This window comes from Mycteria americana, chromosome 4 (assembly GCF_035582795.1).
Source record: "Mycteria americana isolate JAX WOST 10 ecotype Jacksonville Zoo and Gardens chromosome 4, USCA_MyAme_1.0, whole genome shotgun sequence".
Classification (NCBI taxonomy): Eukaryota; Metazoa; Chordata; class Aves; order Ciconiiformes; family Ciconiidae; genus Mycteria; species Mycteria americana.
The window spans coordinates 51,307,187-51,328,576 of NC_134368.1; the positions used below are offsets into that span (position 1 = coordinate 51,307,187).

Genomic DNA, 21,390 nt, shown 5'->3' on the forward strand with positions numbered 1-21,390 from the left:
TTGCATAAAAATAGTAAATTCTGCTATTGATGCCATTGTGCAAAGTGGTGTCATACATCACGAGCTTCAGCAGAGGCCCAAAAGTCACTTCAGGTAAGTGACGTCCAAGGGAATGAGCTAGGCTTATTCCTGAAGACCAGCTAGATCAGCAGAGCTTCTCAGGGCTTTCACTAAAGCTCACCACTGGAAGAACTCCATCCTGAGGCAGCTTCAGACAAAGCTCTTTCTAAAGGTGGATTGCTGAAAGAAACCCCGCTTATGTAGTGGGCTCTTGAGAAAGCTGGCAGGCTGTTAATAAGTGAAAGTGGTGAGCAGACTTGGAAATATGTAGTCAAAGGATCTGTCTAAGGACTTGATCATCCAGTCCCCGTATCTGAAGAGTTCATGTATTACTGGAGAGCTTCAGGTGCTACACACTCTATGGCCCAGGTCATCGTGAGTCACGTTTCCTTATTGCATACTCTATAGCTAGGGCTGTGGTGGAGGATGGGGTGGCAGGCTTATTAATATGCATATTTCTCTGATGGTTTGTCCAATTTTTAGGCCTGTGGGTGGAAAAATTACACCTGCTCGACCTCCCCCACCTAAAGGTGTTCCTGGAAGGCCACCTCCACCAAAACTCTCTGCAGCCAAGACCTCCTCCCAGAAGGATGCTCTTTCGCGATCTACTTCTGACATTGCTCCTGATAAAAAAACCAGCAAGTTCAGACTGGGACCCAAGAGAGCAAAAAGTCAAGTCTTTAAAAATCCAGATCCAGCATTACCTCCTAGACCTAAACCGGGTCATCCTCTCTACAATAAATACATGGTGAGAGTTGAGATATTCTGTCTGAGACTGTTGTTTATAGAACAGTGCTGGTTAAAATAGTAATAAAGGCAGTAAGGTAGGTTACTATGATGTGGCTTTCAAAGTGCATCTATCAGCATAATGTTCCTTAGAAAATACTAATAGATAAATAGTAATAAGTACTGTAAGGTAATACTGGAGAAAGCAATATATACACACAAGGTATAGACATATGTGTGTGTATTTTTGTGTATATATGTAATATCTCTCTCTCTCTCTCTCTCTCTCTCTCTCTAATGCATAGCTTTTGGTCTTTGGGGGTTCTTTTTACAGTCACCAGTTCTGAATTCTATTACAGCATGTAAAATGATGCTAAATAATTGCGTTTGTATATTGTTTTTCCCTGCTTATGTCAAAATGCTTAAGAAAATTGGGGAAGCATTAGAACTTAAAAAGTAGTTTACCTTGCTTAATCAAGCCTGCAAGGAGTGAGGAATGTAACATCACTTATCTTACATTTTCATCCTATTGATGCCATCCCTTTTCATTATAAAAATGTTTCTTTTTGGTATTGCATGTGTTGTTAGGGAATATTAAATATAAATGGATCAATATTACAGATAAAAAGGAGAGAGTCTTTCCCCAGATATTTGAAACTGGTCAGTGATCAGAGCTGGTGACTGCTTGAACGAGTGCTGTTGTCAAAAAAAACACCCACACAACCGTAGCATAAGCAACATCAACATTCAGCATGAAGTGGAAACTTTCTGTTGTCTTCTTTTTGATCTTCACTCTTGCATTTAGATCCTTGGCAGAGCAGAGGAGCAAGAAAGAGAGAGAAAGATCTGTTTAAGGTGATAGTAGGAACACCTTTGAGATATGGGAAGCATGTTGCTTCCTCTTTGGTGTAGCCACACCTATTTACATAAGAAATGTGTGACGTATTTTGTAGATGAGATTTTTTTCAGTAGCAGATCACTAGTAATTCCCTGCCCACGAGTGTTACTGTCAATGAAATTTTCCTCCCAGGTTGTCTTTTCAGTGCCCTCCATGGCAAATGAATACATTTTTGTGTTGGTGTGCTGCTGAACATCATGTACTGTATGACATGATACTAGTTAGGTGGCTAAGACACTTTTAAAGCGGATGACACCTGGGTTTCTCGAAGTGGCAGTTCATATCACCAGCAGTCCGTTCTGAATGCCTTCCAAAGGAGCTTGTCCTCTTCCACTGGACTCTTAAATTAGTTACCTGTAGTAGGTGATTTGAATAGTTCCATTGTCTGACCATTTTCACTTGCAGTGGAAATTTCAGGTGCTTAGAAGTGAAACAAACTTTTCCATTTGCCTCTGTTTCTATTCAAGCTACCTGTGCCTCACGGAGTTGCCAAGGAAGATTGTCTTCCCAGGAACACTGGAGAACTGTCCTGTAAAGTAAGGCATTTTTTTCTGCTGATAAATATTTAATGAGCAAGACTCCTGTTGTGTTAAAGTACCAACTGCTTTAGGCTTTAAAGGTTACACTGAGACATGTAAGAGTGGTTTATTAAATCCTTGTGTTTCTTTAATAAAAACAAAGCAACCACCAAAACAAAACCCAATAATGGTGATTTGCCTTATCGCACAGGGACATTCTGCTTATGGAGCAGAGCAACAGTAATTACTTGGAGTGCCAGAAGGGAGAGGAAACTGGTAAAGTTTCTGTGTCTCATAGGAAGATAATCACTCCCTTGGCTGAGTATCCGAAAAGTGGGCAAAAGATAAGCGAGTAGTTTTATGAAGTGCTGTACATGATATATCAGTGAATTGGCTTTGACGTATGGACTTCAAAATATTTTTCTCTCTCTGCTTCTATGGAACCTAAGCTGTTTTAAGGGCATGACTGTATTAAATAGTTAGTATAAATTATAGCTATGAGCAGCCTTGTTGATTATTATCAGAAACCTACATGGCTGAAATAGATTTCTATGCAATCTGTTGTTATGTGTTGTAATTCATATTATTCTGGCCTTATCTTTGCCCATGTTGGGCTTTTTTGGTTGGGTTTTTTGTATGCAATGAATTACTTTTGAATGTAATTCAAACACAGTGATTGTCATCAGTACAGTCAAAAAATTACTAGTGGGTGGGATAGAGAAGAAGGCTCAGCATTTTGAATATAATTTTTCTTTATAAAGATCCCACAACAAAATTGTCATTTCCCCTCAGCATTATCTTCCTGTAAGCAAAGGCCTAGTGGCTTCCTTGTCCCTCTAAAATGCTTGGCAGTTGGCAGATGTGCTGCCCCTGCCGAGTGTGCTGGGGAGAGTTGGGCTGGGGTGTTCTCTCTGAGCAAGGAAGAGTAACTGGCAGCACGCAGTACCAAGCAGCAGTGCAAAATTTGGCCACAACCCTTGCAATGAGAGTTGCTATCAATGCTCCACATTTCTGACCCACAGAGGTAGCTAAGGCTTTGTCTATACTGGGAAAAGTTACATGCCTTCCCTTCATTTTACTGGCTCAAAAGTAGATTTTGGTGAAATGCGTTCTGGTTTACACTGGCAAAAGGCATATGGAATTCAGGCCCGTAACTGTGTGACCACCACTAACCGTTGCCTCCAAAGGTGGTTCTCTGATACCAGAACAACATTGTGTCCAAAGCCAGAAAATGACTTTCAGAGTACGTAGCAGAATCTCTGTTAGTATCTTCCATGATTTATAAACTACTTGGATTTATTTGTTGTTGTCAGGATTCAAACCACCCTCCAAAAGTTTCTGACGCAAGTGCACCTCATGCTGTAGTCCTGCATGATTTTCCTGCAGGTAAGTAAACGTGAATGTTCTGGAAGCTTGTTTTACTCCAAGACTTTCGAATGGGAGTTTTCTTGGGAATTAGAGCTTAAAAATGATGAGGAAGCTCAGCCTGCAAGGTCTGCATGTAGAGTTCTTCAAATCCATTGGTTTAGCTATAGTTGGGCCAGTCTTTTAGTTAAAGCTAACTGGTTTATCAAGTATAATTAAGACTTTTTAAAAACTCATTCTGGTTTTGTCTGTGGTGTTTATATTAAGAAGGTTTTCCTTAGAGAAAATCAGTGAGTGTGACAACTACCGCTAACTGAAATGATGCTGTCTTACAGAGCATGCTGATGACTTGGACCTTCATTCTGGAGACACTGTTTGTCTTTTGGAGAAAATTGATACAGACTGGTACAGAGGAAAATGTGGGAATCGCACAGGGATATTTCCTGCCAACTTTGTTAAAGTAGTTGTACGTAGGCTTTGTATACATTGCTACTTAAGATCCTATTGCATTTGTTTTCTTGTTCTATTTTACTATAGCTCCTGTGTGTTTAACTCCATTCTGTATTTAGATAATCTCTTTTCCGTCTGGCAGCACAGAAGATATATCAACTTGTTTGTATGGTATTAGAAAGATGCTTGATTTGGCATGACCAACTTGTGTTGTGGGGATTATTTTGCTGTTAATTTGAAGCCAAGTGAGAAAATCAAGGCCCTTACCAGATTCTTGTTGTTAGGCTGGGTAGTTTCTCAGGGTCTACAGAGCAGATTATTTTTCACAGCTGAATGCAAGAATCAACACTCAGTAAGCTGGTTGGTTTTTGTGCCTCCCCCCAGCTTCTCTCATTTTCTTGTCCCTTGAACTCTGCTGGAATCACCACTTTTATAGCCATGTAGTGAACTAGGTCAGGGCAGCAGTTGGGCCCAACAAAACATGGGGTTTTTTTCTTCCTAGAATATTTTTTTTCCAGCTGGATCAATTTGCCTAAGTGGCTTACTAAGTGGCTGCACAAATGGTTGTGCTGGCACAGTGCAAGGAGATTGTGTTGTTGCAAATGAGCAGCTTAAAGCAATCCTGTTACTGAATGTGACACTTGACAGTAAACCGCAGGCAAGAGACAGGTGCTGTTTTGGAGCCCAGTAGCAATTAATTGAGTGCCCCACCTTTAAAAGAGATACAGTATGGTTCACTGCGTCAAAAGCTGGGTCAAATCTATTGCAAGCCTGAGTCTGAGATTGAAGTCCATTTTGTGACAGTAGAAGGGGCCATTGGGCTATCCACACCAGCCATACGGACACAGAGGAACTGACACCAGGATGCAGTGAAGGTGTACGGCTGGGCATTAAAGACAGTGTCTGTGTTGAGCTGGGGAAGCTGGCAGAGATGAGCAATGCTGCTACATGGACAATACCAAGTATTTGGTAACCATCAGAGAGTGTAGGGTGTCTGTTTAGTTTGTAATGGTGTTCGTGGAGAAAAATTTTAAGATTTGAGAAGTGCTGAAGAATAAAAGCTAAACTCAGGGTTAGTAATAATGGAACCATCACAGAATCATATAGGTTGGAAAAGACCTTTAAGACCATGCTCAATTCTATTTCACAAGAAAGAATTTTTAGCTAAATTGATTAGCTGCTTCTACACAGACCAACAATTTGATTTAAAAGCTCTTGTTACTACTGATGGCTAATAGAGAAAAGATTTTATGTTAAAGCAGTGGAATGAGTATTTGGGGTCAAATTCAGCACTGATACAGATAGATACAACTTCATAAAAGCTAGGGAAGATGTGTTTCAAATTTCTATTTTAGTTGTAAAAGGTGGTAGCCCTTTGAATGCAAAAAATCTTTTGTTTCAGCAAAATTTAAAAAAAAAAAAAAAAGAGTGCAGTACATGAGGCTGATTTACTGAGTGAATTCTCCTGTTCATTCATGTCAGATTTGGTCTTGATACAAGGTCTCTATACAATACGCTATAGTGTGTTTTACAATATTGAGCTGGGTAGTAGCTTAGGTCTGGACACCTAACAATAATACATGGTTATTACTTCCCACAGAACCTTCAGAGCACCACAGATAGCAGCTCCTCTAGCAAGAGCACTGCAAAGACTATTTGTCCTAAAAGGCAGCATGATTTCCTCCAGTCCTTCACAGAAGCTAATGAAACATTCTTGTTGATTTTTATGGGAACTGGCTCATGCTATAGTGAGCTGTAACCCAAAGCTCCTCGCCAGGGTCTGTAGTCTTGTACATCTCACAGATCATCCTTCGTGTCACACCAAAAATACAATCAAAGTCCTCTTATGATACAGGAAATGAATGCTGTCTGTTTGATATATCCATGTATTGATTTTCTAAATTATATTTATCCAATTCAAGTGAGATTTGTGAGATGTGTTTTTGTTTGGAGGACAGCTGGCTACCAAAGCCTAGAAAGAATACATGTAAACAATAATTTTGTCTATTGTGACATATTGTGCTAGTAAATAATAGAGAGCAATTACCAATTGAAAGTTGGGAGCTAAATGCAACATGTAGTAGCATCCAGTCCCATATTCTGTCAACCAATCATGCCACAAGTAGAAACAGTAATCCAGCTTCATAACAGAAAACATTAAATAGTGCTCCTTGTTTGCATGAAATTGAAAAATGAGAAATCAGGCATACAAAACCAAAATCTACATTAATATGGTCATATATCATAGCATGCCAGTGACTATAGAGCATCACATGGAGGTCATAACTGGAGCTGATGCTTAGCTGAAAACCAGATTATTTTAACCAGTTCCAAGTTTATTGTAGTTATGTTGCCATGAGCTTGAAATGGAAGATTTTACTTATTTTGTTGTGTTATTAGATTGATGTTCCAGAAGAAGGCAACAGGAAGAAAACACCCTGTTCATCACAATGTGTTAAGTGAGTCAGATAAATCTTATTTTCTTTCTCATGTTGATTTACTAGGAAGTAAAAAGAAAGATAACTTTGAAGCAGGTGTTATCTGCACTGAGGTTAATATGGTTAACAGTTTCTTCACCAAAATGTATTTTAAAAATGAAGCTCTCAGAACTGAAAGTTTATGATGTTTTAATAAGAGTCATATTCAGGTAAAAAAAGCCTAAAACCTCACTTCATGGCTTCAAAAAATTGGTAGATCACTTTATCTTTATAATAAATGTTTATATAGATATAGTCCCCTTCACTCACTTTCCTTCCTCTTACGAGCTGTATTAGAAGAGCATTTCCCATAATTTTTCATGAAAATTGGTTACAGAAACTGTGAACCAATCTGATTAACTTCAGCAGCATTGCACTCTCCTCTCTTTGCTCCTGGCCTTGTTACTTTCTTCCAGTATCCTCATAAGATGTAACATGGTAGGGCTCCTACTCATTTGGAAGAACAAGATAAAATAGGACAGAACATAGCTGTACTTTAAGTAGAGAAATCTGTCTAACCTTGAAGAGTATAACTATAGAGGTGACTCTGAAGTTCCCCAGTTCAAATTATCAAATGTACTTCAAGCACTTTCATTTCTGATTTGCAAACAACTTGTAGTAAGATTTGTGGGAAAGGAGCAACTTTTCCTGCTATTTTTACTCGATGATTTATTGGATTTCATAATCATTCATTGCAGCAATTAAAGCAAATTCAGGCAGAGGCAGGAACTAGTCTCAATGAGATCGTTCAGTTTGTTCTTCAGATAGAGCTTGGCTTGTCTTAACCGAAACTTTATTTTTTAAAAGCTGCTTCTGCAACTAAGAAAGAAACAGAAAATGCTAGCTCTGTCCTGAAGCTTTTGCAAAGATACGAGTGGGGGACCGGGGTGGGAATCAAGTTTCTTATACCGGTTGTATGCTATGATGCTATACAAAGAATGAAAGCCTATTATCACTTTTTTGTAGCATAGTATTTCTGATAAATAAAAAATCTTCTTAATTTCTTAAATTTATTTTAATCGTTTATGAAATTATTAAATCTATTTAAGTGAGGAAAAAATGAATTTATTTTTTCAGTATTATACCAAATTATGTAAAATTTATCAGATGCATTGATGTTTCTTTCTTGGATAGTTAATTTATTTCATCATGCCTGGGTTATATTTTACAGAATAAAGTTTGTCAAAGTAGATAAAAACTAGCTTCCCCCTATGAAGCCTCCATGTATTTGGGACAAATACACAGCACCCACCCCCCCACCCATGTTTGACTCCATCTAAATTGGATGCTAGCTCAAAAAAACCAAACACTTAACAAAAGCATAGCAGGACACTTACTTGATATGGGCAAAAATATAAAATGGGACAGGTAGCGCAGAAACAAAGTGATATTTTTGTTGTTTGGAAGAGAAATAGGGTCTTATGCAAAATACCGTAACAGCCAGGAATTGGGATGCAGAAGTTGCGTCCAGCTCCTCCAGACTCCGTACTCATCCTCCTCAGAAAGCAGAAATAAAAACCAGGGCTAGACCCCAATTTTCCACCTGTTCTGTCTTCAGTGCATCCTTTCATCATTTTAATTAAATATATCAATCCATATTTTGCACAATGCTGCGCTATTATTAAGTGAACAATAATAATAAATAAGCAAAATAAGTTTCTCTTTTGTTTGTGCAGAGGCCCAAGATGTGTAGCACGATTTGAATATATTGGAGATCAGAAAGATGAGCTCAGTTTTTCAGAAGGTGAAACTATTATCCTTAAAGAATATGTAAATGAAGAGTGGGCCAAAGGAGAGCTCAGAGGAACATCTGGAATTTTCCCCTTGAACTTTGTGGAAGTAATTGAAGATCTGCCTGGAACAGGTAGGAATATGTTTGCAAAAATCTTCAAGAACATGGTTTTGTACCGCATGTATATAGGCAGCATATAGGAGAAAAGTCCAAAAGGACAATGAATGTGGAAAAGAGGCAGAAAGGGAGAAAAGACAGATAAGAAAAATCAAAAGGAATAGTAGGAATTCTTAAGAAGTTATTCTTAATAATCACTTTGAATATCTAAAATCTCTATAGTTAGTAACGTTTTGAATAGTCATTGCTGCTATTCTAAGTTGTCCTTAACTTACGTAGGTACAGAAGCAGCACTGAAGAACAAGGTGGAGGTTTCTTCTTCCCTTCCTCAGGTAATAAAATTTTATAGGTGAGGGACAGAATTTATGTAGCGGTTTCACAGATTTACATAGACTTTCTATTGTAATGTCAGATTAGCTGCACAACTTTAAACCTGAATGTAACACAACTCCCACAGCACACTATGCTGCAGTCACATCTTGAATTCTGACAGTTGGCCTAAACTGATTGAATTCATAGCTTCTGGCAAATTAACATAAGTAAATTTTTATCCTTTGTGCTTAAGCAAATTCTTGTTAGCTCTATTTTAAGTATTGCTGCAGTGGTCTAATTTTGAATTTATTAATCCTGTCCCCTGCTGCCAATGATAAAAAGGAATGCATCTGAGCCTAGATGAAATTCTGTGGTAATTGCTGAAATGCCATTCTAGTCTACATCTGCAGCGACACTATTGTATGAGAGAAAGTCAGGACACCCGTGTTCTGTTCAGCTGCTTTCACCAGTATCCATCAGCTTATGGGCTCCATTAACGCTTCTAAAATTAATACATTTCTTCTGTTCACTTGAATAGAACAACAGACGCTCAGTAGAGTGGTGTGAAGCACTTCATGATTTTACAGCAGAAACCAAAGACGATTTATCCTTTAGAAAGGGAGACTACATCCAAATACTGGAGCAAGTAGATTCAGAGTGGTATAGAGGAAGACTGAATGAAAAGGAAGGGATTTTCCCAGCAGTTTTTGTTCAGACCTGCTCAGGTACTGTGCTCCCACTAGATGGTAATTCATTATTCCTCGGGTTGTGACAGCCATGACAGAGTTCTGGGAGAACTCAACTATTCCACTGCATCAACAAGCCACACACCACCACAGTCCTTAATATCCTACAGCTAAACTAAGCATTGAACCACCCTCTCTAATAATGGCAATATAATGCTCTAGTCTGTAAGTAATCTGGGCAGTGATACAGATTCTGGGTCAGTTTAAAGTGTGGTTTGGGCACAGGCAAAACAGAACCATTGAGCTGCCTTTAGTAGGAATTCAGGGGTACAAAAGATGAGGGGAAGCCAGGTTCTCCTTCAGCTGAAGAGAAACACTGCAGCACAGCCAAAGAGCTGGTAGAGCTGTAAACAACAACTGCTGCGTCTTGGCACAGTACTATTGTAATGCCCTTGGTGAAGCAAGGAATGAACGCTGCTTGCTCTCCTTGAGCTTCTGTCTGGTCCCCAAATGAATACAGTCAAAACCTTTGCAGAGGACACGGACAATCACTTTTCCCCCCCCCATAGTTTTTGCAAGTAAAGCCATGAGTGAAAGTTGACAGGAAATAAATTCCACCTAACTGGCAAATAGCACATACCAAGTGCTGCTTCAGCTCCAAGTGCAAAGAGGGAAAGACAGCTTTTATTAGATATTGCCACTGGAAAGTTCAATTAAGTGAACTTTAAATTTAGTCCTTAGAACCATGAGAATGTGTTAGTACTGTAAAGTGAACTGGTGGCACTAGAGATTTTTATTCCATTAGGACAGTGAATTTGCTAAGTAGCAGTAGTAATAACATCTGGACACCCTGTAGCACACTAGTAGGGAGAAAACACAAGAATGACAGGAAACTTCTCTAGAAACAGAGATTGATTTCTCTCCAATCCAAGTAACTTGTCTTGTCCACATTCTGCAGCCAGAGTAGAGCTGCCACAGTCACTAGGAGGGAAGAAAGGAAAAGCCAAAGCTCTTTATGATTTTCATGGAGAAAATGAAGATGAGCTTTCCTTCAAAGTAAGTACCTCTTGGTAATGGGAGAAATGAAATATTATCTGGGCATCCAGCAAGTATTAAGAAGCATGAACAAGAAACAGTGTGCCCTTATAGATTCAAAGTCATGATTTAGGTAACTGTGTCCTCAAAAGCAAGTTTCTGAGAAACAGCAGACTTTCACAGCAGGCCCCAAATTGTGTTCATCAGCTGGAACACACTATTTTCTCTTTTTAAAGCTAGCAAAATAATTAGTTTCAGCATTAGCAGCTTGCAATGCTGAAAGGATAGATGATTCTTTAAAGCAGAAAAGGGGAGTGGAGGTACTGGAAGAAAGGCCAGGGCCATGACAGTACTTCAGATGAAGGGTGTGGTATGGGACAATGAAAACAGGAACAAGGATCAAATACAGGAGCTGCAGTTTATTTTAAATGGCTGCACTGAGCTACTTAGGTGCTTGCTTTCCTTTTTGGGAAAGTTTCTAAAGGAAAGAAGAAAGTTTGCAAGTGCTGGAAAACATTGGGACTAAATTCTAAAAAAAAGGCTTTGAAGCATTTGAAGAACAGAGACCCTCATAACAGCAGGGAAACACACACAAGTAACAAGTAAGGAGGGGGCCTGTGAGCCAGCTCTCCAATGTACCTACCTACCTGGAGAGCTTAAACAACACAAGAAGTTATGCAGCAGTGCTATTTTTTCCTTCTGGAAGGCAGTGATTTAAGAGAAGCTTCAGCTGGTTTTGGCAAACAATCTTGAAGAGATGTAACCAACAGAAGAGACTGGCCACATCCTACTTCTCTTCTGTTTGATTGATACTAATTGCTTCTGAATAACATTAGCTATGCATGCATTAACATTGCACAGTAAACTGTACTGGCTTATGTTACTCCTTCTCTTACAGGCAGGTGATACAATAACAGAGCTGGAATCTGTAGACGAGGACTGGATGAGTGGAGAGATACAAGGAAAGTCTGGGATATTTCCCAAAAACTTTGTTCAGATTTTAAAAGCACCATGAAGTGTTGCTTCTCTTTGTACTCCCTGCATGTGGGAGAGAATGTTTTCTACCCTAAAGGCACAGCAAAGACATCAATGTGTTTTGACTATCAATGTTTTGCACTACTTTTTCTAGACAGTCAAATACGAAGTTGTTAGTCTTTTGTGACAGTGTATGTAGTCATGCTTCATGAATGCTCTGAGAGCAAATACAAGCAGGATTTTTAGTGGTTTCCAACTAGGGAAATACTGTGGTGCAACAGCCTTTTAACTTAAATAGCATTCTAGTATGTTTACTATCTGGTGTTACATTTATCATGCACAAAGTCTGCATAAAGTAAGGTTCTTTGGGCTTCTTTAAAAACTTTTTTAAATCCAAATTTTAAAAATTATTTAAGATATAATTACAGCACTCAGTATGTAGATCAAGTTCAATATTCAGGTTTCATTACTGCTTGACTTCCACATTAGCAGTAGAATCCACTTGTTTTATGACTTAGAGGATAAGGAAGATGACTGATGTTTCATAGTAGAAAAATATCAAATCTAGTACTGTTAAGAGGGAAAACTCAGAAGCAAATCCCTGTGTAGTATTCTTCTGTTCTTAGCCCAAACTGCTCATACAGGAAGATCACAAAAGTAAAACTTAAGTATTTTGCCTCTTAATGAATAATGTTCAAATTGGTATGAATTATCTTAGACCTTCCTCCCTTCCCCCCCAAATCCTTTCCAGGTATGGGTTTAGATTTTTCAACTGTTCTTTGAGCACCATGGTAGCCTTCTTTCCCAGCTGAAGTTAGTTGTGACAGACAGCATTTACTGAGCTTTCTCAGATCCCAGCCATGCAGTAGCTGCACTATTCCAACTATTTGCCTCTCCACCCCTTTCATGTAAGTGGAAAGCCAGTCTTCACTCGGTCTGCATTTCATTTGTCACTCAAGCACTGGAACATACTTCAGTAACACTATTCCTATCCTTAACATGAAGGATATTATACAGCCTTGGTTTTAGCTTTCAGCAGACATGGGATTAGTTTTCAGTTTGTTACCACATACATACCAACTATACTGAGCATCATTATAAATGGTCTGTCAAGCCCTTAAGGAAAACATGCTTGGCAAGAGGTTACTTCAAGAAGCTCTAACAAAAGCATTTAGTAAAAAGCAGCAGTGTGACCTGAATGACAAACTAAGACGGGCATGATGGAGGTAGCTTCACATTATAGGAACTTCTGGTAGTAAATTCCTTTTTGCAAAACTTGGGTTCTGACAAAATAGTTAAATGCATCTTGATTAACTGCTAGCTTCATCAGACTGGAATAGAAAAAATTATGCTGCAGTTGGCTCTTTCACTGCTGACAGTATTCCATCCCTTTTGTACTATATAACAAAAAGGAACCACTAAGCTGTTAGCATGAGTCATTACTTTAGAGAGATGCAGGTCACTAGGTATCAAGATATCCTTACAAGATTTGTCTTTGTGGGTCTGGAAGTTCAGGTTGCAAAAGGGCCAACAATCGAGTGGCAGATGGAGACTGGAAACTAGAATCATCATGACTGACCTTGAGATAGTTTTGACTCAGTCATGTGTCTACTTACAACTTTATTGATACGAGGTCCAAGTATTATGGCTACAAATAGCTACTGCTACAAAAGGTCGGGGTGTATCTCAATGGTGTCTAAGCAAGCTGGTGAGGGTAGCCCTCCCCTCCCCATGCACCGCACTTTGCTTACCATCACAGCATGCAGAAGCAAGCTTACAGCCAAAAGTGAGCTGAAGGACTCCCCTGCAGCAGGGAACGGGTGTCCATTCTCAGTAGCAGACTGGCGCTTGCCTGAAGCAAGTCTGAGGAACCTGCAGCACAGCCATAAAGTCCTCAGCGCCGTTTCGCTCTGCAGAGTCACCGTTATAGCACAGTACTTGCAAATACAGACACAGGCATTAGCCCTCCATTTTTTTTCCTCTAGAAGCTTCATGAACATGAAGTGTTGTATATTTACACTGCACCAATACCATTCACACAACTGAGGGATGAAGATCACACACAGTTTTAATGAGCCAAGAACTGGATTTCTACTTTCATTAAGAGGATTAATGTTATAAAAACAATTAAATCATGTGCTATTGTAGAAAGGTAGAAACACATCAATTCATACAGCTATTATTCAGTTTTGCCATCCCCAACAAGCCTATCCGGAACTCCTGTGGAATCAAACTTTAACGTAAGTCCACCTCCAAGGACAACCCTTCCCAGTCTCCAACCTCTCCTGCCAGGGGATGCCAAAGGTTCTTGTTGTTTATTCCAATAAAACGGCCATCTCCTTCTAGAGGAATCCAAGGAAAAAAATATATAGATAGATAAGATTTCCTGGCTCCTGCAAGCCCACTCAAGACTTTTTCAACCATAAACTTTCAGTGGATCACCCTATTAAAACAGGCTGCTTCTGCCATGACCTGTGCTACCACAATTCCTGAACCTCCAGCATGCACAGCAGGGGGAGAACAGCAGAACGAAGCAAAGCCCACACCAACAAACAGAATACCCAGGTCCTCCAAAGACATACTGTATCATTGTGGTGGTGGATGAGGCTTAAGTGTATGATGTTTACTTACTGTTTGTCTGGCAGTTTTCTAAGATTTTGATACAAGTCTCAAAAGTAGAACTGATTTTTTAATACTTTTTTTTCAATTTCCTCTTCCTCGTTTTTATAACTGTGTATTGACCAGTTGTTTTTGTAACTTCCACTGAATGTTTAAAGTCAGTGCCTGTCAGTAGATAAGACCACTCTGCTTTATTTTAATCATCTCCTCCCTATTATGCAGGGCAGGAAGAGCAGGAAAGCCTTATATTCAGTGCAAAGAGTGCCATCTAAAGGCTGCTTGCATTACTGCAGGCAGCTAAAGTGTATTTATGAAAACTGAAACAAGTTAGATGCTTGGCTTTTACAGGAAGGGATTTTCTTAGACTTGATGCCTAATATCACCATGAAACTGCATACAGATCGTAACATAAAATTCTTAAGGTGTACAGTACATAATCTGCAAAAAAAAAAAAAAAGAATGAGGTGGAGCACAAATCCTAACTGCAATATAGTAGCAAATTTCAGCTGTAACCTTGAAATTCGGCTAGACCCCCACACATTAGTATGATAATAAAAGCCTCATTTATCAAAACATTTGGTACCTCTGTAAATTAAGAATGTATTTAACCAATAAAATTTTTATAATTAAGTCATGATGGTAGTTTTTATTGTCTCATGCTGTGGAGAGCTGAGCTCTTATGGATCTGATTTGCTTATATATATATATATAAGCATATATATATATATATATATAACCCATATATATGCATATATATAAGCATATATATATATATAACCCTACAGAAAAAACACAAACCAAATGAATAACACAATAATATTGCATCCTTTTCGAGTAGTCCAAACCCCTCAAAGAATCCTGATGGCTTTAACACACTTACCACCTGCAGAATCTCTGACATCTGGTACCTGCAGCAACCAGCCGTCATCACAGGGTAGCACACAAGATGGTGATGCTCTACTCTTGCTGTGGCAAGACCACGTATGACTAAGACACAGGCTGAGCCTGAGCCGATTGATTAGCAATTCCACCCATACTTGAAGTGTGCTCTGCTGATTGCTCCTATTCGTACACCGTGATTTTTCAGTTGGATTTTTGTACGGAGAATACAGAGGATGCAGAAAATTTTCCCTCCTGCTTACTTTTCTCCATCTGAAATAATTTTATAAAGCATATGTTTACCCAGAGCCCCTATGTGCTAATGCCAGCAGTCTACTCTTCCAAAAAAATAAACAACCAACCCCCAAAACCAGAACAGCATGAAACAGTAGAACAATTTTTGAAAAACTGAAAAAAGCAAGTTCTTGTTCTTTCTCAAAATGCTCTTGCACTAGCCGTTTTGCAGCATATACTCCTCAGACATACAGCTGAAGGAAAAAGACACACAAGTTTGCAGAAGTGACGCCTTAGGATTTCTAACTCTCCTAGTCTACAGAGTACAGGCCAGCTGCAGTCCCTTAGGATTTGTTTGATGGAACTATTGCTAAGCAGAGAAAATACAGCCAACACACATCTATTACTAGAAAGCTCTGACAGATCTTACTGTAATGCAGGGCTTGAATATATACATATATATATATATGTAACACACCTGCATTAAAACTTACTATAGTAGGTTCAAGGATTTTCAGCCAATCATGGTTTGTTTTTCTAACTCCAGCGAAAAGTTTTCATTTTTGTTAGAGAAGTGAAGGGGCAGTTGTTGCAATTCATGGCTTCAAAAATATGACTGGGACTCCTGGAGGAGAATGACACCTGCCTCAACAGCACAGATGAAAAGAGCAAAGCAGAAGACCTAGCAGCACTATTCCTTTCTCCCGTTTCAGCATCATGAAAAGTTTTGAGCGCTCGCTACCCTTCCACTACACAAACTGGAAAAAGCAGAACAAGTGGGCCTATATTTACAATCCAATGAAGATGGTTACCTGAATATTAAGTCACAGGCTGTTCTAAATATCATCCCCCATATTAAAATACTAACTTGGAATCACAACATGAAATCACATCACCTGCAGTCTTTTAAATAAATTAGAAAACATCCTTTTTCATTTTCATATTATTTTCTCCAGACCAGAATTATCAACTAGGAAAAGGTGAAAAATCCCTGAAATTGAAGAGTACAGCCCTCATGGGTAGCGTTGCTCTACTTTTCCCCTAGTACCTTAGTTGCAACAGTAACATTTCATTACTTTCCTCCATTTCTTGTCCTAAGCTATTTCACAGATGACTGCAAGAGCCACTACTACCTCAGAGACCTCCCCAAACAAGTCAGTACCATTTTGTTCTCAGGTTTTAAATCACAAACTTACCAACAATTTAATAGCACAAAGTTTAGGTTTGTTGCCCAATTCTCAACAAAATACGATGATAGTGCAAAACAATCCTTGTTTTAGCCAGAAAAACACACTCTTTGATTTTTAAGCCAGCATAAGCTGAACAACAAGCAAAAACGCTATCAGATAATGCAAAAAGCACTCTTAAAAATTACTCAGCAAATCACTTAAGTGTGCTCTACTTTCAGAACATAGACTGTTGCCTTTTTACAGCAGAATTTTTTCCCCTGAAGTTCCACAGGTTTTTCAACTGTGATCATGGTTACCCCTCAGTTCTGATAGAGGTTAAAAAACTACATACAACCCTGCTCTTGAGCATATTCTGCGTTTCTACACTGCTCAAAACTAACACTGCTTCCATAATCAAAATTACAACTTAAGGCATTTTTCACCAGTATAACAGAAGCTACCACCTCTGCACACGTTCCACAAGATTTCTTTTGTGAGGACCAAAATTACTGGGAAAAACCAACATACAGAATCAGTATTGTACTTTCCGTATTGTACAACAAACGGTATTGTACTTTCCAATAGCACCTTTCAAAAAGGACAAACCACCTTTTTCCCTCCCATCTCGCAGCACCAATCATGAAAAACAGATCTCCAAAACAAGTTTTTTTTTTTTCCTTTTTTTTAAACCAAGGCAATAGGTTTACCTTATTAAAAACCAAGTCACATATCCAGTACCAATATTGTCCAGTAGTAATACAGGCAACCAAACATTAGTTCTGTATATTAAAACTTTTATTTTCAATCAATTTTTAGTTTCAGACAGACTCTTGCACGGGCGGCTCATATCCATCAGCTCGCTCTACTTTAGTGCCTGCCTCATCCCCAGAAGGTTTTCCAGCACCACCACCTTCACCATGCAGTTCCATCAGCTTGCCCACTAAAAAGAACAAGTATTACAAATAGTGAGACACCTATTTAAAACAGTTTTAAATTACTGAATTGCTCGTCATAGTGAAATAAGTGCTGCATAATGAAATTGCAAATTAAACTTTTTTTTAAAGAGGCAAGTCAAGAACCTACTACTGCATTATACGGGAATGTCAGAAAATGGGAAAATAGAATCATTCCATGTCATCTGGGACCGAAACATTTTGTCATCATTCATTCCCAAGCCAAAGCCTTTAAACATTCAGCAACAGTTTCAGGCAAGAATTCAAAACAGCTCCAAACTGAAGGATCACCACTTTGTTGGACTAGAAGGACAAGCCTTTTAATTACTACAGCTACTTAAGCTTATGACACTGCTTTAACATCTTTATCCAAAAGCAAATGCATTTTAAAGTAATGGCTTCCCACATCCTCCTCTAAGAACACTAAATGTTTGCAGTAATTGACTCACATTCAAACTTGGGCTTCTTCAGCATCTTAACCTTGCGGACATAGACATCGTGAAGAGGGTAAATGGACTGACACGCCTTCTCTATGTCTTTGCCAATGCTGTCTGGGATCCTGAGAAATCAGAGAGCACATCAGTATCAGAATGTTAAAAAGTATGCCTGCTTCTTCATCAGCAACACAGGCTTAAAAAAAATTCTTAGGAACACATAATAGTTCTATAGAAGCATCATCACTACTACCTTCACACTCTTGACAATTTTCTTCAAGTCTGTTTAGTTCTAAGACATTTTCCTTGCAGTGTTGGAAGGGATATAGTGCAAGGGTGCTCATTTTGAGAGCAAATCTGCAATCGAACTTTTGGAAGCAAACACCCCACTTTGGAAAACTTCCTTCTATCAGAAGAACCCAGAACATTCACAGCCCCAACTGATCAGAATTACAGTTTTAGCCTGTAGAAACATGAGTCAAAAGTCTCTGGAGAGCCTGATTTTACATTTATGCAAACATGATGGTTGATGAGAGTCAAAGATGATGCAGAGACTAAGAGAGTATTCCAACAAAACAGCACATTAGCTTTTCAACACGAGAAGCACCTTGCCTGGTCTCTGCCAAACAGTACACGAAGCACCCGCATTCCCTAAGTACTCAGCAACAACTGACCAACAAGCTACTATTTAAACTGTAGGGGAGAAAAAAGAAAATACAGCCAAAGCTTACAGCTTATTGACAACTTCTTTCAGATCGTTGGTTTGGACCTCTCGGGTCATGATTTCCATCATCTTCTTGCGAATCTGTCGAACCTGCTGATGCTGAGCATACGAGGTCTTGCGGATTTGGTTATTACGCTTCTTTGTAAAACCCACGCAGAAGAGGCGCAGCAGGTAACCATCAGTGGTTTTGACATCTACATGGGCTTCAATCATTGTCTAAAAAAGAAAGGGACAGGTTTCTCAAAACCATGCACCTGCCATTCATTAATATCTGCTGATGCTACTTCAAACATAGCTTTACAATGCCTCAGCAGTTACCTCCTTTCCTAAAGGCACTAGCAACAACGCAGACCTTGTTCTTTACACACCTGCCATTTCTTGACCATGGAGCACATTTTATCCCGGGTGAGGTCCATTCCATGGAAGTTGGTCAGGCAGTTTTTGCCCTGAACGTCCTCAGTTATCAGTTTAAATTTACGGAAGGCAACCTCATCGTTCTGCAGATCAGCCAGACTCACTTCAAATACACGACCCTTCAGTCCGTCAGAGGCAATTTCTGTATTATGAAACAAAATAAAACACCTGTTGTTAACATTAGAAAAGTATTATTCAAATAACATACTGAACTTCCATTTGATGTTTTCTAATAGTAGGTGATGCCACTAGCTTCACAGCTCTGAAGTTTATACGTATCTTGAACAAGATCAAATCAACTCATAGAACCAAATACTGTATTTTGTTAACTTTGTGAGGAATCTTTTAAAGAGAATTATATCAGATGCTGAACACAAATACCAGTACACTGCAGATTCCAGCATATATAATAAGTTTTTTTAAAAGTGGAAGGGGTTATTAAGTATTTAGAAATTATGAACAATAATGAAAAGCTAAACATAAAAAGCCACATGTGCTCAGGTGAGATAAAGCAGTAACACTTAAGTGCAGTCATTTCACAGCTCTACCTCTAACAACCATTTTAACACTGGCTGACTCATACCTGGTTCACAGTGACCCTTATTTTACTTGTTTCACATGTATACAGTTCAAAATAATGATCATCTTCATAACTATAAATGCAACCAGAATAGTATAATGCAACTATTTAGCCATTCTACACAGCTAGCCTTAAAAAAATAGCTACCTCTATCCAGATCACCCTGCATTCCTAATAGAGGCTTCCTTTTCCTATATATATAGAAAAAACCTTTATATAAAGAAACTTTTACCATTTAGTGGTAAAAAACCTTTACTGTTCAGTGATACATCATATAAAAAACCTTCACCATTCAGTGATACATCTACATACACTCCCTTTAAGTTAGCAATTCTGGCTCTCAGAGATCTCTCTCTACCTAAAAGTTTCAAATTTCAGTCCCTCCTAAGGCGATGGTCTTTTTGATCTTGTTATGACCACAGTCCCCTCATCTCCCTCTCTGATAATCAGAACAACTCCTTAATTCTTAGCTTTCCTCAAATTTGTCAGGTTACCGCAACAGCAGTTCATTAGAAACTTCAGGCATGTCCTTCTGTATCATATCCATGGTTTGGTACTCTTGTGCAAACAAGGACCACACCACATTAACTTCCCTGCATCTAAGCTCATGGGTTTAAACAAGTCTGTCAACTTAAGAAAAGTCACTCAAATCAAGCGATTAAGTTAGAGGCGCCTCTTTTTTTTTTTAAACTTCCTTTTTAACTTTTTTTAAACTTTTTATTATGAATTTCCAGGTTCATAATATTATGAGCAAAACCTATTTGTCAGCCGTTCTTTAATCGAGTCTCATTTGGAGCTAGCACATGGGACAAATACATCTCCCTCTACTGCATAAAACCCCACTACTCACTAGTTCCTTGAGTCCTGGTGACAAGTGTCTTCCCGATGTTTCGGATATTAAACATTGCTGGTGCTTTGACATCATACCAGTCCTTTTTGGAGAAAGGATCAACCCTTAATTTAAATAAAGCAGAAAAGATTTTTTACCGATTTTCTCAGATTAAACCGGGCTGAGGTAAGACCTTCCTCCCCATACGCTTTGCGAAATGGAAATGCAAACGTCAACGTTTTGTGCTTTCAAGTTTAACGTGGACAGGTGGGTAAGTACGTGCATACAGACAGCTAGCATTACCGATTACAGTGCGGCAGGCATTCATTTCAACGTATTTCAGAAACACAGCAATCAACTGCAGAAACATCATAAAGCTAAGACGACAAAAAAACCACACAGCGCTACAGTTCCGGCTACCGCTCCGGAGCGATACAAGCAGTGCGCTTTAACTTCCCCAGGAAGACCCCACTGCACTCCTCGACTTCTGCAGCGAAAACGCACCAGAGACAACGAAGCGTGCACCAGCACCACCCGAGAACCCCGCTTCGACAGCCGGCAAGCTGCGCCAGCCCCACGCGGCCTGCGCCCCCAGCGCGCAGGATTACAGCCAGGGCCGGAGCGGGGCGCGGGCCGCGGGCCCGGCCCTGCCCTCCCACACGCCGCACGGCCGCGGAGCGCTCCCCACGCCGAGGCCTGTCCCGGCGCCGGGGGCAGCGGGCACATGGCGGGGCTGCGGGAAGCCCGGCTCGGCCGGGACCCGCGCTCGCTCTGCGGCAGCGGACACCGCCGCCTCCCCGCGCCCCCGGCTCTCCCCGCGGCTCGCCCTTCCCGCCGCCACGCAGCCCGACCCGCGTCCAGGCGAGGCCCGCGCCCGGCCGCCGCCATGACGGCAGCGGCCGGCTGCCGGCCGCCGCCATCCGCCCCGCATCCACGGCATCCTGCCGCCGCGGCGCCCCGCCCGGCGCCCCCGGGCCCCGTCTGCTCCTCTCCCGGCCGCCCTTACACTTTCTTCTTGGCGCCCTTCTTGCCGCCCTTGGTGAGGCGCTTGTTCTTGCCGACCGCCATGGTCCCGCCCTGCCGACGAAAAGGGCGGCACCGGCCGCTCGCGCGAGATTATACGAGAGTGGGGCTCGCGCGAGAACTGCGGGCGGAGGCAGCGATCTCGCGACAACGGGGCCGCGTCTCGCCGGGAGGGGGTGGG

The 21,390-nt window shown here is 40.2% G+C and overlaps 2 protein-coding genes and 1 non-coding gene across 6 annotated transcripts in view; 1 reads left to right on the forward strand and 2 right to left on the reverse strand.

The window, feature by feature from the left end:
- Nucleotides 1-14,605, forward strand: part of SH3D19 (SH3 domain containing 19) — an 86,553-nt gene extending 71,948 nt beyond the window's left edge. For 3 of the 4 annotated variants that reach the window (XM_075500506.1, XM_075500507.1, XM_075500509.1), the window contains exons 11-20: nt 544-808; nt 2,152-2,220; nt 3,516-3,588; nt 3,903-4,033; nt 6,418-6,476; nt 8,171-8,358; nt 8,623-8,675; nt 9,194-9,380; nt 10,300-10,397; nt 11,275-14,605. In XM_075500506.1, coding sequence (XP_075356621.1) covers nt 544-808; nt 2,152-2,220; nt 3,516-3,588; nt 3,903-4,033; nt 6,418-6,476; nt 8,171-8,358; nt 8,623-8,675; nt 9,194-9,380; nt 10,300-10,397; nt 11,275-11,391 — 1,240 coding nt within the window. In that variant the 3' untranslated portion in view covers nt 11,392-14,605. The remainder of the gene's footprint in view (nt 1-543; nt 809-2,151; nt 2,221-3,515; nt 3,589-3,902; nt 4,034-6,417; nt 6,477-8,170; nt 8,359-8,622; nt 8,676-9,193; nt 9,381-10,299; nt 10,398-11,274) is intronic. The other variant, XM_075500508.1, reaches the window with a different exon arrangement.
- Nucleotides 14,606-17,029: 2,424 nt separating this feature from the next.
- On the reverse strand, nt 17,030-21,344 carry RPS3A (ribosomal protein S3A). The gene is made up of 6 exons (XM_075500510.1): nt 21,193-21,344; nt 20,208-20,311; nt 18,732-18,919; nt 18,371-18,579; nt 17,655-17,764; nt 17,030-17,192 (listed from the first exon to the last, which is right to left on the reverse strand). The coding sequence occupies exons 1-6, from the start codon at nt 21,252-21,254 to the stop codon at nt 17,071-17,073; spliced, it is 795 nt and encodes a 264-aa protein (XP_075356625.1). The 5' UTR covers nt 21,255-21,344; the 3' UTR covers nt 17,030-17,070.
- LOC142409625 (small nucleolar RNA SNORD73) lies at nt 17,352-17,421 on the reverse strand. Its single transcript, XR_012775720.1, has one exon. It is a non-coding gene; the product is annotated as a small nucleolar RNA SNORD73 (small nucleolar RNA).
- Nucleotides 21,345-21,390: the final 46 nt, after the last annotated feature.